General features: G+C 38.2%; 1 protein-coding gene across 1 annotated transcript in view; it reads right to left on the minus strand.

Moving 5' to 3' along the window:
• The window catches only part of ZSWIM6 (zinc finger SWIM-type containing 6), a 204,215-nt gene that overhangs the window by 71,857 nt on the left and 115,086 nt on the right, over positions 1 to 17,272 (minus strand). Inside the window, exon 2 of the mRNA XM_049707901.1 lies at positions 4,724 to 5,080. Coding sequence (XP_049563858.1) covers positions 4,724 to 5,080 — 357 coding nt within the window. The remainder of the gene's footprint in view (positions 1 to 4,723; positions 5,081 to 17,272) is intronic.

Here is a 17,272-nt window from a genome sequence, read left to right on the forward strand (position 1 = left end):
GTGGAAAACATCTTAGATGTCATGTGTCCACCCTCACCTGACATGAATACAACTGACCCTTAAACAACTGGGTTTGAATTACATGGGTCCACTTAGACGGACTTTTTTTTTCAATAGTAAATACTACAGTACTACATAATCCCCAGTTGAATCCACAGACGTGGAACTGCAGATACAGAAGAACTGTGGGCATGAGGAACCAAACGTATAGAGGACCGCAGGTACCCAGGACCGAATGACTGTAAGTTACACGTGGAATTTCAACTGTGCAGACGGTTGATGCCCCTAACCCCCAAGTTGCTCCTGGGTCAACTTTACACCCCTTCTACATCTGGCTAACTGAGATGGTATCTCTGGACACATGGCACTGAAGTGAGGGATGAATCTAGCCTACTTTTGGGATTGACTCAAGCTCTGGGAGTAGAAGGGCCACAGAAATGACACCCTTTCCCTCTGTTCCAAGCAGAGACCAATGCCACAGTTTCCACTCCATCTGTCCCTTTTTGTTGTAGTTTGCCCAGTACAGGCTATCCCATAGGGAGGTCACTAAAAGAAAGAGCAAAAGGAAAAAAGTAGAAGAGGAGGAAATATGTGCCAGACAGTCAGAGCACAGCAAGCTGACCTACAACTCTATTATCATCCATCCCCCAATTGGTTTCTTCCCTCTTCTTTTTAACTATGACTACTTACGGGTACCCCAACATAAGGTAAACGCTCTCTTTTCTTTAATATTTTACACATGTATATATTATATGACTAAAATTTTTCCAACGCTGCTAGTGAAGATTATGAGCATTTTAAATATGAGGAAAAAAATGAGTCTCACCCAGGGTCACATAGGTAATACACAGAAGAGACAATGCTGTACTCTAGGCCTCCAGGCTTCAAATTCAATGTTCTGTCCCTACACCACAATTTACTAATTGATAATGCACTCCTTTAATAAGAAGCATAAAAGACCAAAAAAGGCTGAGTTGAATTAATCAAGAGAGTTGGGTTAGCACTAAGAAATCAGTAAATTTCCAAATAGATACTTAGCAAAGATAATAGTTTTTTCTTAACAATATGGAAGCTAGAAAGTTTTTTGGTTTTTTTTGTTTTGTTTTGTTTTTTGCGGTATGCGGGCCTCTCACTCTTGTGGCCTCTCCCATTGCAGAGCACAGGCTCCAGACGTGCAGGCTCAGCGGCCATGGCTCACGGGCCCAGGCGCTCCGCAGCATGTGGGATCTTCCCGGCACGAACCCGTGTCCCCTGCATCGGCAGGCGGACTCTCAACCACTGCGCCACCAGGGAAGCCCATAAGTCTTATTTTAATATAAAACCAAGACAAACAATTTTGCTTATCAATGCAAAACTACAACTGGCAATCTCCTTGGAGGGCCATTAACATTAACTATCTTACACCCACTTTTTAGCATACAGTGATTGATTTAATCTAATCACAATTATGCAGGACATTTTATGAAAACAAAATGAAATGTAAAAAACTGACAAGGACTGAACTATTATGATGACTACTTCTATATTCCGACTACTTTCACTCAACCTGTGATCCGTGATAAGTCACTAACCCATTCTCCTTGGCTTCTTAGTCTAGAAACTATTACAATTATAAATTTGCAATATGTAGCTTACAAGGAAATTTTGAGAAACAATATGCCTGAAATAGACTTGAAAAAGCTTTTAATTCCTCAGCATAAAATTCTTTTAAAAATAAAATATTTCAAAATAGTAAGTAAAGCAACTAATAGAATTTTAAGAAGCATTAGGACAAGTTCACAAGGAAAAGGAAAAACCTACTGTTATCAACATAGTTTGTATTTACTTTAAAATTATATTATGAATTTCTCTTATAAAGGATTTAGATAAGCTAAACCTCATTCTGTTTAAGATATATATAGATACCTATTAAGATAGATACCTATAGATACCTATTAAGATAATCTAATCTAAATCCTATCCTAACCCTATTTATCTAGCAAGGTAAAAGTGATGCTTTTCCTTAGAGAAACATGAACTCTTCCCAACATTCATGTTCAAGACATTTTTCTCAAAGAAAAAATACACCCTCGAAACCATACAAGGAAATACTGCTTTTAAAATGAGTTAGAAAACGCTTAATGTACAGATGTTTGGAGGCAGGTGGGACCATGTAGTCAAATAACTGCAAAACATTTTAAATCCCACCCCCTACTAAGTCATCAATCTAACAGTTAAAATAAGACCCTCCAGGGAGCAGATTTCCCATTTCAACACTTAAGGTCATGGCCTGCTTTCTACCTCTCTTCTTTTTTTGCCACTTGTCACACTAGAATGGAAGGCAGGAAGGCAGCTTGTGTAATTGGCCCATTTCCAGGCTAGGAGCAAATCTTATGATAAATTAAGTGGAGAGAAAGCTGGCAGGATAAACTTCTCAAGTTCACTGCTTTCGTGAAGCTGTTCTCATGCAAAAGTTATTTGAAAATCACACTGAGTCTAAAGCTAACCTGCATTCTGCCCTTGATATTTCCTTAGACATCTTTTTCTTCTAATTTTAGAAAGTCTGAGAGAAATATAATGTCATGTGAACACTTTCTCACATCCAACTTTAGTTTAGATTGTTTCATTAGTCCCACTATTTCGACACAGAAATGCATTTTAAAAGCTTTTAGATAAGAAACTTTGGGGGCTGCTATCCTTCAAAACAAGGAAGACAAATGCAGAACAAACACCTTACTGTTGATGTGGACCTCTGGTTAAACTAAAACTCAGAGAACAAAATGACCAAATGGAATATATGAATTTTTAAAAAAAGAAAAAGAGAGAGTGCATAAAAGTTTGAAGAAATGGTATATGCTATTCTTCTGCCTTCAATGAGCGATTTAATAGGAAGCCACAAATAGGCTCCTGAGAAATCTCTGAGATGACTGTTAGCTGGCCTGAATTTTCACAAGGTAACATGATTGAGACAGATGATACGACAGAGCAGAAGCCTGCTTAAAAAGTCCTTGAATGCATGTGCTTTTGGTGGGTCCAGGGTACTTCTGTGGCAGACTTGTTTACAATCCTGTTACTCAACACTGGCAGACTCTACCAAGTAAAATGCTTTACACACCTTATAACAGCTACTTTAATAAAGCTGAGACTGACATGGAGAGCACTAGAAGAAATATGTCTATGTGGATTTTCCCCTGACATAAAAGACATATTAAAAGTATCATAAGATACCAGGAGACTTGTAAAAGAATGTTCACAGCAGCTCTATTCAAAACAAGGTTCATCAACAGTGGGAGAGACAAATAAATTGTGGTGTCCTCATACCTAGAATACTCTATAGAGTATGTGCTGTCGAATAAGGTAGCCACTAGCCATGTGGCTATTGAACACTTGCAATGTGGCTAGAGCTTGATGTGAGATGTGCTATAAGTGTAAAACAGACAACAGATTTTCAAAGACTTAATATGGAAAAGAAGTGAAATATATCAATATTTTTGTTGAATTCATATTTATGAATGTTGGTATGATATGAATATATTGAATTGATTTTTTAGATATATTGAGATAAATAAAACATTATTAACATTAATTTTACTTGCTTCTTTTTAAGTGAAGCTAACAAGATATTTTAACTTATACATGTAGCTCACACTGTACTTCTATTGGTATTTCTGGTGCTGCTTTAGAGCAATGAAAATGAATGAACTAATGGTACGTGAAACAATATGAATAAATCATATAAACATGATTTTGAATGAAAGAAGTCAGATACATAACATTTAAAATCAGATAAGACTAAACCAGTGTTTAGTGATGTTAACGTTAAAACACAAAGCACCAAAGAAGTGATTACCATAAAAAATCAGGCAATGATTACCATGGGAAACAGAAAGGAGCCTATGACTGACTGGAAGGGGACATGTGGAACCCTCCAAAGTGCCGAGAGTCATCTATTTCTTGGCCTGGATGTTGGTTCACTTTGTTAATCTACACATACATATTTTATGCACTTTTCTGTGTTATATCTCACAATTTTAGAAGTTTTTAAGAAATGATCTCAAACTGCTTTCCTTAAACATTTATATTTGCTACATCAAGTAAGGACTTTGAAGAAAACCTAAAAGGATAGGGTTGAGTGACTGACTGGTCCCATATTTCAACTATATGTTGACAGTTGATACATGTGTTTACAAATAAGTGAGATAACAAGTTCAGTGTATAAAAGACTTAAAAGAAACCCTTTTTGAGATTTCTTACACACAATAATAATCATATCCTAAACTCTCTCTATATAAATTCTCATCTTTTTCTAAGAATAAGTTACTTTCTTAATATGAGGCATCATATCAGAAACTTACTGCCTTGGAAAATAAATTTTTTAAGAAAATGAAAAAAATTCTGAATATGCGTAAGTCAGTTTACTGACAACAGCTGACAAAGGTGAATTTGTGTTTACTATAACTGATACCTAGTATTTGATGAAATTTTACAAAACATAAACATATAAGAGCCAAGCTTTAACAAACGAGAAATTTTTCTGAGCAGAAAAGACTTGGTATCTAGTAGAAGGTACAAAACATTTCAAAAGAAATGTTTTAGGATGCAAAACTAAATTTAAACCTTCAGCTACCTAAGAGCAATGTTGATGATCTAATTCATATTTAATTCATTTTCATGCAAAAGAATTAAATTTATAAATGAAAAATAATCCAGAGAAGCAATCTATAGAATGATTATTTATACTCACCGTGAACTTGGTTGATTTCTGAATTCTGGGAAAGAATTTCATCTGCCAATTTTTGAGCAGTTGGCAAAACTTCTGTGTGGTGCACTGTGATCAAATACTGTACAAACTTTTGTAGTTGGTCTCTATTCATTTGAAAGAGAGTCTCTGAAATGGGAAGATGCAATTTGACCTGATCTGGCTTGCGGATGCGGTATAAAGACAGTGCCACAACATGGGCACAATAAAATATGTCCTTGTTTCCACAGCTGCAGGTCACTGAGGTAATCTTGCAACGATCAAAGCTGATGGCCACGTTACAAACAGTTTCTGGCTCCGATTGTATTGCAGGTTCTGTCACTGTGCCACTCAAGTGGAAACCTATGTGAAAGAAGGGGAGGAGAGTTCAGTTTCTGCATTCAGATGCTACAAAATTTTTTTTTTTTTTTTTTTTTTCTGTACGTGGGCCTCTCACTGTTGTGGCCTCTCCCGTCGCGGAGCACAGGCTCCGGACGCGTAGGCTCAGCGGCCATGGCTCTCGGGCCCAGCCACTCCGCGGCATGTGGGATCTTCCCAGACTGGGGCACGAACCGGTGTCCCCTGCATTGGCAAGCAGACTCTCAACCACTGCGCCACCAGGGAAGCCCTACAAAATATTTTAATTCTTTGAAATGCGCAGTGCTTGACAGCTGCAAGAATAAAACATGACAGCTTTTATTTTCAAGTAAAAACATTCAGGCCACTCCAACCTCCCTCTCCCTGCACCTTACAAGTAAAAAATAAATGCTATTTAACAGACATGCTGAAGTAGTTTATTACACAGCCATATGAAAACACTTACTGCAGTATACCACCATCACACCTATATATATGTATATTCATACACCACATCATACCTATACCTAGACCATAGCTTACCTAGAGTAAGCCATCATTACTGTTCTAAATCTGTGTGTGGTATATACCTGACCAAAATCCCCTAGATCAGTAGTTTTCTCCCCCAGCATTCCACCCTTTTTTAAACAACTTTTTAAAAATAGAGTAGGCCAGCTCAGCTTTCTTCTCAACAAACTCCTCCCTTCCTTCTACCTTTATTCCAGGCAGCCCCAATATTGCAACGTCTCTGAGCAGTATGTGCAGGGGGAACTGCAAAGCCCATCAAATCGCACGCATACCATAGCTGAAGTAGCTCAATGACTATTTTCTTTCCTATCATACAGAGTAAAGCTGGTACAGAGGTAGGCTGTTAAACATGCTCACATGCACACGTGGGTGCACAAAATCACCAAGTGGCAAGGGGCCTTAGAGGCCTTGTAGCCTCAACTTAGAACGACACAGGAACCCTCCACAACCTCCCTCACCAATGGCACTTGGCCGCTGCTTCGAAGGATCCAGAAATGAGACACTCAACCCGCACAGGCAGCAACAGTTCCTTGGATAGCTCTAGCTACAGCTCACAGCCAATGAACACTGCCTCTCGCTGCCGCTGCCACCAGTCAGTCAGTCTCGTCCTGTTTGGCCAGGGCATACGTCCCCCTCACTCCTTTTCCCTAAATATGGGGAAGCTTATCCTGAATGTTTTTTGGCACACCATTCAGTTCCATCTACCCTCTCTGAAAGCCACATGCAGAGGGCCAGTGATAAACATTAAGGGAAACCTCCAGGGCACAGGCTTACCTCAGGATTAAGTACCCGACAGAAACTTGAATGTCAGAAATGTAATGAAGCCTCTGACTCTCTCAGCTTTCCACTATCTATGCTACTTGAATAAAATTTACCTAGCAGGCCACTATTTCTCCAGCTTCCCCTTAAATCACAAGGAGAAGGATCTTTTCACCATGTGGGAACTCTGGAAAGGATGCTGCACATGGAGCTACAGAGATGTGACACGAGAAGGACAGCCAGATGATGCCTAGAGTTCACATGTGGGGCGTCTGAACCCTACTTACTATCTCTTTCAAGAGAGGGGTTCCTTTAGGCCAGGGCGCTGGGAGAAACATTATTCAACTTACGAGAAATCTTTCAGAGTAATGTAACTTCATCTTGATAATTCATATTCAGCAACACAGTGGAAAGAGAAAAGTGTTGTCTTATTTTTTTACCAGATTATCAACTTAAGAAGTGCATTTCCAAAAATCAAGTCACTATTATTGCTTCACAATAAGGAATTCTGATAACCGTAATACGGTAACCTCTGGTTTTCTTCCACAGAGATTATCCCTGTTTTTAAATGGATATTCCAGTCTCCTCCTCCATCTCTTTTGGTCAAGAAGTTTTTTTGGAAAACCGCAATTAAAGAAAGGATACATAGCAAATGTAATCATATTTTTAAAAAAATTTTAATGTATTTCCCCACGAGAAAAGAAGATCACATAAAAAGTAAACACCCAGGAAAATTTTAGAAATGAAGAATAATAAGAGTAGTCTTGCCTTCTTGTATACCAGTGCGCTAAAAGCTTACAATAATTAAAAGTCCATGGGACAGGCACAGATTAAGACAAGAAAAAGATCAATGGATCATAAATAAGTCCAGAAAGTTTCCAAGTATATTCTGTATACTTAGTGCAAAGGTTCTCTGTTTTCTACCTGTCACATATATATGTGTACAAAAGAAACTAGCTGTCACTATAGGAAGATAGTTATAAACTAACCATTTATAAAATCAATCTCTCCCAGCTTAACACTATTTTATTTCTCCTTATCCACCAAGTCAACATCTTTGTCTCTCCACAAAAGTGATACTGAAGGACTCCCATCACAGGCAAAGCCAAGACAACTGAGAATCCAAAATAGTTAGACTAGTTAGTATTTAAATAGTCTGCAAGGCTATAGTGTAAGAGGTGCTTCAGAAGAGACTGATTTAACTATCAAAGAAGAGGCCCTTCCTAAATAGACATTTCCCTAAAGAAGACATACAGATGGCCAAGAGGCACATAAAAAGATGCTCAACAACACTAATTATTAGAGAAATGCAAATCAAAACTACAATGAGGTTATCACCTCACAAATCACCTCAAAATGGCCATCATCAAAAACTCTATAAACAATAAATGCTGAAGAGGGTGTGGAGAAAAGGGAACCCTCTTGCACTGTTGGTGGGAATGTAAATTGATACAGCAACTATGGAGAACAGTATGGCGGTTCCTTAAAAAACTAAAAATAGAAAGAACTACCATATGACCCAGCAATCCCACTACTGGGCATATACCCTGAGAAAACCATAATTCAAAAAGACACAGGTACCCCAATGTTCACTGCAGCACTACAATAGCCAGGACATGGAAGCAACCTAAATATCCAGAGTAATGGATAAAGATGATGTGGTACATATATACAATGGAATATTACTCAGCCATAAAAAGGAACGAAATTGGGTCATTTGTAGAGACCTGGATGGGCCTAGAGAGTGTCATACAGAGTGAAGTAAGTCAGAAAGAGAAAAACAAATGTTGTATATTAACACATATATGTGGAATCTAGAAAAATGGTACAGATGGTCTTATCTGCAAAGCAGAAACAGAGACACAGACATAGAGAACAAAGGTATGGATACCAAGGGGGAAAGGGGCAGTGGGATGAATTGGGAGATGGGAATTGACATATATACACTATTGATACTACGTATAAAATAGATAGCTAACGAGAACCTACTGTATAGCACAGGGAACTCTACTCAGTGCTCTGCAGTGACCTAAATGGGAAGGAAATCCAAAAAAGAGGGGATATATGTATACGTATAGCTGATTCACTTAGCGGTACAGCAGAAACTAACACAGCATTGTAAAGCAGCTATACTCCAATAAAAATTAAAAAAAAAAGAGAAGAGACCCTTAGCAGAACCAATGAAGCCGTCAAATGGTTTTGCAAAACAGAGTTTTCTTCATTCATGTGAGCTGTACAAGTCAGAAGTAAAGTATAGTGAATCCTGATATCGTACAATTATGCTGGGGGAAACCCCAACTACTATCCAATTATATTATGTTGAGTATTTACCATTCTCATAAAATTTTTTAAAAAACAAACTATAAAATATTGTGACTTCCAAAACTAACTCAAGAGATGTGAGGACACAAATAAACACATTCATGTCTTATAAAAGTACACTTCATTAATGTAATATCGTCAAGATTAAGGCATTTCATGAATGTTCTTTTTCCAAGTAATTCTAGATTATCTTTCAAGTATCCAAACTCCTTTTTAAAATTCCAACTATTTTGGGGCTTCCCTGGTGGCTCAGTGGTTGAGAGTTTGCCTGCCGATGCAGGGGACACGGGTTCGTGCCCCGGTCCGGGAAGATCCCACATGCCGCGGAGCGGCTGGTTCCGTGAGCCATGGCTGCTGAGCCTGCGCGTGCGGAGCCTGTTCTCCGCAACGGGAGAGGGCACGACAGTGAGAGGGCCGCGTACCGGAAAAAAAAAAAAAAAAAAAAATTCCAACTATTTTTGTTGGAAATATTTCTAAATGTAAGTTCTACCTTGCCACCCTAATCAGCTGACCATTCAGGGTATTACCAAGTGAATGGGACAGCATTCCCTGTAAGAGACAACTGCAGGTGGCAGTATTTTTTCAGCGGGCTCTTGTTTTTTCCTCTACTATCAGCTATCACAATGACTCCCCTCCTATACTGCTATCCTTTTTCATAGAAAATTCTTTGCCCTCAGGTCAGCTGCACCTCTAATTTGATTAGATTTGTGTCAACTATTTAATACTCAGAGGTCTATTTGGGGTTTTTCCCTCCTTACTTTTAGGTTGGGATGGCTGATGTTGCTAGAGGTAAGAGGCTTTACTTTAGATACAAGAAAGTTACATACACACAGAGGGGACAGCAGGTACACTAGTTTTTAAGACAGCGCAATAGAGTCAACATGTAGGAGGTTCCATCACGCCTCTCTTCAGGGTTGTGTGGTCGTGTATTTTGGCCTCTCCAATTTGAGGAAACTTTGAAATTCCACCAACTCACTCTCTCTGGGTCCTAAATCATACCCATAGCACTCACAGGAGAAGCAAGGAGAATATTCCTCCCTCAAAGATAACTAGAGATGTCCCGATAGACATTCTTCCCCCACTCCTTCCTCCGCACCCCTCAATAGTCTTATCCTTTAGGTACTGCGTGACTTGAAACAAAAAGTAATGTTCTTGAGAATGGATTTTGCCTTTCTGGAGTTCTGACAATCCCAGATGACCAGCGGCTTTGGGATTGTAAATGCAAAAATCTCCTTCTAGGACAGTCAGCTGTTCGATATGACAGAACTGAGGACACAGAAAGGGGTAATCCTGTGCTCTGTGGTAAACCATGGATAATTAGCTGTTTTATTTTCAAAGAACTAAAACTGAAGAAACTACATAAATCTTTTTTAATAAATATATTTGACTTTACAAAATATAATCTGTCAAAGACAGTTAATTCCATAAGAGCAAACCTCACAGGGCAGTCAAATCGTTTTGTCGTCATGCCACCACAGCACCCAATATAATGATAGTATTCACGTTCTCAGCCTGCAGGCACTAAAGAAAAACAAAGCAGAAACCAAGGCTCAGTGTTGTACAGGCCTTGGTAACAAGACTTTGATTCGGATCAGGTTCTGTCCACTTAAATGCTGTGTGATCTGGGCATATTGTTTATCCTTTCTGATACTTGCTGTATTTTGTGCAAAATGTGGCTAGTAATACCTCCTAGGATTGTTTTGGGGATTAAACTGAAATAACATATGTAAAGCACCTGGCACATAGTAAAAGTGCTCATTAAATTTTATTTCCCTTTCCTTCCCTTCCCAGCTGGAGAAATAGCGGGGAGGGGTGCTGGAAACATTCCCTTTATCCATAATACATTTTTTTCCCTCTATGGCTGCTGGAATCTTGGGGGGAAGGAGGAACCTCATTCTGGAAGTAACCTGGAAAATAAATGCGAAAGAGTGTACTTTCACACAGAGAGAACTAGAAAATATTCGGGGAGAGATTTTTTTAGGTAACCATAGATACCTCAAAAATATTATAATGCAATGATTCTCAAAGCATGGTCCAGGGATACCCATAGCTCCCAGAGAGGCTTTCAAAACATTTTCATTTTTGCACTTGGACCTTATGGTAGGTCAGTAGTTTATAAGACTTAGCAGGCGAACACTGAAGGGGCAAATTTCTCACATGAGAACTACACAATTGGATCGTCTACATTAATTTCACATTAACGAGAATTAAGGTTTCTAGAAAGTAAATATTAAATTCTTCACTGATATTCTAAAAATAAGCTTTCCTTGAAAGCTGATTTTCCATATCTAAGGTTAGATTTTAGTTGCATTTTAAAGGTGACAAGGAGACCCATGATATCACACCGGAGAGACAACTGTTTTAAAATACACAAAGAATTTCTAAAGCTTGGCCACTTTGTGCATATATGTATATGTGCTCAGTTAACTGAAAAATGGTAACAAACTGAAAACATTAGAAATTGTCTAAGCTAAAGTAAACTGGTAGACATGAAATAAATACACACTAAAAACTACTGCTTTCAGGGCACATTCTTTTCAGAAAAATATGCACCCTGTACATGAGGTGCTCAAGTAACATATTTTTTGTTGAAAAAGAATTTAACAGAAGCACTGGTGTAGTACTTACACAAATACATCTTTCACCCTTTTCCTAAATAAAAAGAACCCCCGGGGAAATTAAAGGCAGAAACCAAAGCAATGCAATGTTATGGCTGAAAGGATGGCAAGGGTTGTAAGAGGTTTCTTTTAAGTTTCTAAAGCTAAGTCTAAAAATGCAGAAGTGTTAACCACTCTCATAACAAAGCATTCATTGGTTTGCTAAACCCAGTGCATTGGCTAAATGTATAGTAACTAATACCTGATTATGTAACCCTGGTAAAATATATGAGTTAATCATTGCCCCACAAAACCCAACTTTTACCTTTCCTAACTCTGAGAACTGCACACAATCTAACATGCCATGCTGCAATTATCAATTTTAAAAAAAAAGTTTTAATTCAAATCAAGCTTAATTTCCAGATCAGCAGTACAGACACATTAAGGGACCAAGACAGAGGCAATAAACTCAACTCAAAACCAACTTGTCTAAAATATGATATTCTTTCTTCAACTACGTAATTTTCTCAAAGGGATATCCTAAATTAAAGAGACTGCATCCTGTGAGCTGGCTAATTAAATCCTCTAGCCCTAATTTCTAACACTAAGCTTAAACAGCTTATGGAAAGACATTAGGAGATTTTGCCGGCAATCACTAATGAAGTGGTTTCCGTCTTTCAGAAAAATTATTTTTTAAAGGAAAAGCTTTGTTTTGAAGTCCACCTTTAAAATGCCTATTTGGACTAGAATTGCTCCTACACTTCATTAATATTTGAGAGAAAGACAATGGCAAATTAATGCAAAGACCAGACTGTAAACCACAGCACACCATATAAACAACATAAAAATTTACGGAGCATGCACTGGATGGGCCCAATCAAGAGTTCCCAGAGGCACTCTGTTCCGTATTGGTTTTGTTTCCTCGTTAATTTAGATCCTCACAACACTTCATACAAGGACCCGTATGATCAGAATAACTGTGTTAGATATGAATGGCATTACATAGTTATTTAATATTATTCCTGAAAAAAAAAAAAGACACTTATCCACTAATTTAGCCATCTGTAATGAGCACCTAGAAGAAGCTGAGTTTAAGGAGACCGTGTTGGATTTAAAAAAAAAAAAAAAAAGCACATCACTCTGTGTCATCCCCAATCTTGAAGTACATAAGCCCCTCCCCCCCATTACTGTCAAGTAATTTTCCAAAACGTATTTCTGTATTTTAACATGCATACTTGAGGGAAACAACCATTGCCCAGCCCCAGATTCTGGGTGGGCAGCCGGGGGAGGAGGGGTGATAAACAAATTAGGTAGAATTTGAGTTATGCGCACAACTATAAAGCCACAAAGTGCTTAGGAATTTAAATTATCTGCCCCAATTTTTAAATTCCACTTTCTCTAATGCCAACCTTCTCTGCAAAGCAGCTCCAGACTTCCACCTTTCCTGAAGACCAGATCAGCCAGGCTCCCTTGCCCCGATCTGTATAGCCCCCAATGGCGCCCCTACAATTCAGTGCTCCCTCCTCTTCCCCTCCCTCACTTGGCCTCTCACCTGGATGCCCAACCTCTAAAGTACAGATTAAGTTTATTACAGCCCTTTGGTGTTCAGCTCTGAGCACCTCTACACACCTGTGTCTTACTTCCCCTAAGGGGGAAGGGGACAGAAGATCCTCTTACTTGTTTATTTCCTGTTGCTGCTTACAGCAAAACAACCTTTAGAGATGCTTGGCTATTTGCTTTAGGAGCTGAGGTGAAGGACAAACTCGAAACTAAGTCTGTTTACCAGAGCCAAGAGGTAAGGAGAAAAGTGTGCTCAGACCCCAGAAGGGAGAATGCAGGCCTCGGTAGCCAAATTCCTCCACCCACACCCTGGAACTCCAGCTTGACCCCTCAACTTTAAATTAAAGCCTATTTCTAAGTGTTCACGTCTCGCTTATACCAAGTTAAGCTCGAAGCAGAGGGCTGTGATATCATCTGAGACAGCAGAGTTCTGTAGCACCCTTGTCACAGAGGACTATCCTGGAGGAAACACTCAAGAAGCATTTGTTAGGTGAAAGAACGCACAAACCCTCTTACTCTCTTGGTAGGTGGAACATATAGTTTGGTGCATCTCAAACTGGAATGTGCATCAGGATTCCTGGGCCCCACCCCGTCATCCCAGGTGATGCTGTGGCTGCTGGTCCAGGGTCGCCGACCTAAGATGATTAGAATTCAGCCTAAACTAGGCTTTTCTAGTAAAAATACATTTAAGTAAACACAGTAAACAGAATAGTAAGGAATATGTGATTTTTCATATAAAAAATGTATACAATTTCTTGCTTATCATGGAACCGAAATGCTCCCAATTCCAAGAAGTCAGATATGAGACATTAAACTTGTCTGAGCGTTAAGAAAGAAAAATAAATGAAAAAAATCTTTATCAACAAAAATGTATTACTACCATAATTGTTAATACTTAGAGCTATACCATCCTATTTGAAGTGAAACCTTCATTAAAAATCTAAATTAAAATATAAAAATTTAAAAATGATCAGAGTATTTACTTCTACAAAAAGATTGTTTTACAATGTCCCATGGGATTCCTCATAATTGAAGGTTCTTTGTATATTCAAAACAATCCAATTAACGGAAAAAAATTACTGGCAACTATTTTAGTAACACATTGTTTGCCTAAGGCAAAATGTACCCTATATGAGAAAGTCAGAGGCAACAGAATATGCAGGATAACACAAAGTGAGGCAGAATTTTAGAGAGAATTAGAACCTTCTAAAATAAGATCTGTTTTGTTAAATAACCTTAAGCAAGTAACAGCCTCAGTTTTCTCATCTAAAAAAGGATTAATAATATCTATCTTGTAGGACTGCTGTAAGAACTGACAAGGTATATAAACCACCACAAGGATTCCTTCTACGGAATGCCTGCTATCATCATTATTGTAATAGAAATGTCACATGCTCTTGGAAGCACAGCATTTCCAACACATGCACTAAAACCCTAGTCCGTTAGCGTGAGTGCACATGCTGCTTGAAATGTCAAGCTCCCAGGAGCATGCCAGCATTTCTATTACAATAATGGACAAGGGTTTGCTGTTGTTGCAGTAATTCTATACTAATATATACATATTTCCAAATTAATGGAACTGCTATGATTTTTAAAAATTTGTTCCCATTTTACATAGCGCATTCTTAAAATGTGAGTTGCCTCCACATGGAAGAGAAAAGTAGGGGACTGAGAAGACTTAATTTTGTCTCAAATAACTTCCAGTTTCCCTAAGTGAAGCTATATATGTATAAACTGAATCACTTTGCTGTATACCTGAAACTAGCACAACACTGTAAATCAACTATACTTCAATTAAAAAAAAACTATTACCAAAAAATATAAACAAACAAACAAGTCTTTAATAAGAAAAAAAAAGAACAGCAAGATAGATGTACTGATACTTTGGCTAAGAGGTACATTTTTTTCTTAAACACAGTGATAAAAGAGAAGCGAAGAGACTTTGGTTCAAAATGTGGATGAAACATACTAAGACATTCCCACCCATGTCTCAGAGCAGTGTGATTACAGATGAATGTTTATTTAACTTGTTTTGATGTAGGGGTAATGCTTTTTCTAAGATTTCTACAACGAACATAAATTACTTAGAAGAAAAAAAGTGCTTGGCTAAAATTGAAAAAGTGCTTAAGGTCTTCCCAAGGAAAGATTTGCTACATAAATGATGTCCAGCAGACATTCTGGGAGCCTGGCAATAACCACACACCAAGTTTAAACACTAAGGGTCATCAATGCCCTCAATGCAGTTCTGCCTACTGACTGGCCCAGCCTACTTTGGCAACAGGACACGCCCAGGCTCTCCTTAACCCGTGGATGCTCAGCCCTCTTTTGGCTCAGCCATACTCCAGAGAAGACGTGTTACAGCACTCAGTATGACAAGGCAGAGAAAGACTCGGCTCCTGGTCCTAATTTCAGCCATTATCTAATGTTAGCCTCTTGGGCAAGTTACTTATTAATATCTATTTCTTCTTCCCTCTTCTTTCCTCATTTATTAAATAGAGGAAATAGATTTTTTAAAAACTAGTGTGTAGGCAGGCAGGAGTTATGAAGAGCTACCCATGACAAGATGAAGGATGGTAGTTACCACAACCACTCACACAAGACCTTTGACCTGCCCTGGCTGCTACAGAATTGAATCAATGGTCACCTCAAAGGACTTGGAAGCTATGGCTCAGGGAAGTGGAGAGAAAAAGGACAGACACTGCTATAGGTGCAGTCACATATATGTAACTGGCATGTGGGGAGAATTTTTTTAAAGTTTTGAAATTCAATACGAAAGCGAGTAAACATTTAATTTTTATCTACATAATTTTCAGCCATCTGTCTATAACTGAGATTCTTAAGGCATACCTTTTTGTTATTTTTCATATCTAAAACCTAATCGTTAAAGTCTCAGATTGCATAAATATAGGTGAAGTTTATTACACAGAATGTATAGAACACAAAATAATATAAAAACATAAAAGAAAGCCCATTAAAAATGAAATGAAAGGATTGAATCTATTGTCTGCCCTGCCTTCACCACCTAAATATCTGCATTCTTTCCCTACTATCCATTAAGTATTATGAAATATTAAATATTATGAACAACCACTTCCCTAATCCCTTAACTTGGTTAACAGGTGATATACAAGTCTCTATGGGAAGCATCCATGAACACAAGGGTTTCAGTTCTGAGAAGTCACTGGATTACTGGATAACTGATAGCTAAGAAGTCAAATCAGAGGTGGTTTCCAGAAATAAAAAAGAGAAACAGTACAAACCTTCATTTCCCAAATTGTGTTCTATGTATGTTAACAGGTATTTATCGGGGTGTCCTATGAGAGAAGGACTGATAACACCCTGGTAGCACTTACAAGTACCTAGAAACAGTGCCTGGCGTGTGACACGTGCTCAATATTTACTGAGAAAATGAACGAATGAATGAAGAAGTAAAAATTTTATTTAGTAGAGAGGTTAAATAAAATCTGAATACTCTACCAAATTGCTCTAGCATGAATTTGAAGCTACAAGATAGAAAAGTCTGAAAACAAATTATCTATGTGCCTTACTCAGGAAGCATATGTGCAGGAGTAGTAAGAATTAAACTTTTATTGTAGATAATAACCCTGTTTACGTGTGACTTTTTCAAAATCTCACAAAAGTACCACTAATAATAAATATACACTACTTCAAAAAGCAATTTGGTTTTATTTATTTCTTCTGAAAGCAAAGTACGTAAATGAAGAGACATATTCCATTTTTGCCTAGAAGAGTTTTTTAACATCTTTATTGGAGTATAATTGCTTTACAATGGTGTGTTAGTTTCTGCTTTATAGCAAAGTGAATCAGTTATACATATACATATGTCCCCATATCTCTTCCCTCTTGCGTCTCTCTCCCTCCCTCCCACCCCTCTAGGTGGTCACAAAGCACCGAGCTGATTTCCCTGTGCTATGCGGCTGCTTCCCACTAGCTAGCTATTTTACATTTGGTATGTATATATGTCCATGCCACTCTCTCACTTTGTCCCAGCTTACCCTTCCCCCTCCCCGTACCCTCAAGTCCATTCTCTAGTAGGTCTACATCTTTATTCCCGTCTTGCCCCTAGGTTCTTCATGACCATTTTTTTTCTTTTTTTAGATTCCATATATATGTGTTAGCATACGGTATTTGTTTTTCTCTTTCTGACTTACTTCACTCTGTATGACAGACTCTAGATCCATCCACCCCACTACAAATAACTCAATTTCGTTTCTTTTTATAACTGAGTAATATTCCACTGTATACATGTGCCACATCTTCTTTATCCATTCATCTGCTGATGGAAACTTAGGTTGCTTCCATGTCCTGGCTATTGTAAATAGAGCTGCAATGAACACTGTGGTACATGACTCTTTTTGAATTATGGTTTTCTCAGGGTATATACGTCCAGTAGTGGGATTGCTGGGTTGTA

The sequence above is a fragment of the Orcinus orca genome, chromosome 3 (genome assembly GCF_937001465.1).
Source record: "Orcinus orca chromosome 3, mOrcOrc1.1, whole genome shotgun sequence".
NCBI classification, from domain to species: domain Eukaryota; kingdom Metazoa; phylum Chordata; class Mammalia; order Artiodactyla; family Delphinidae; genus Orcinus; species Orcinus orca.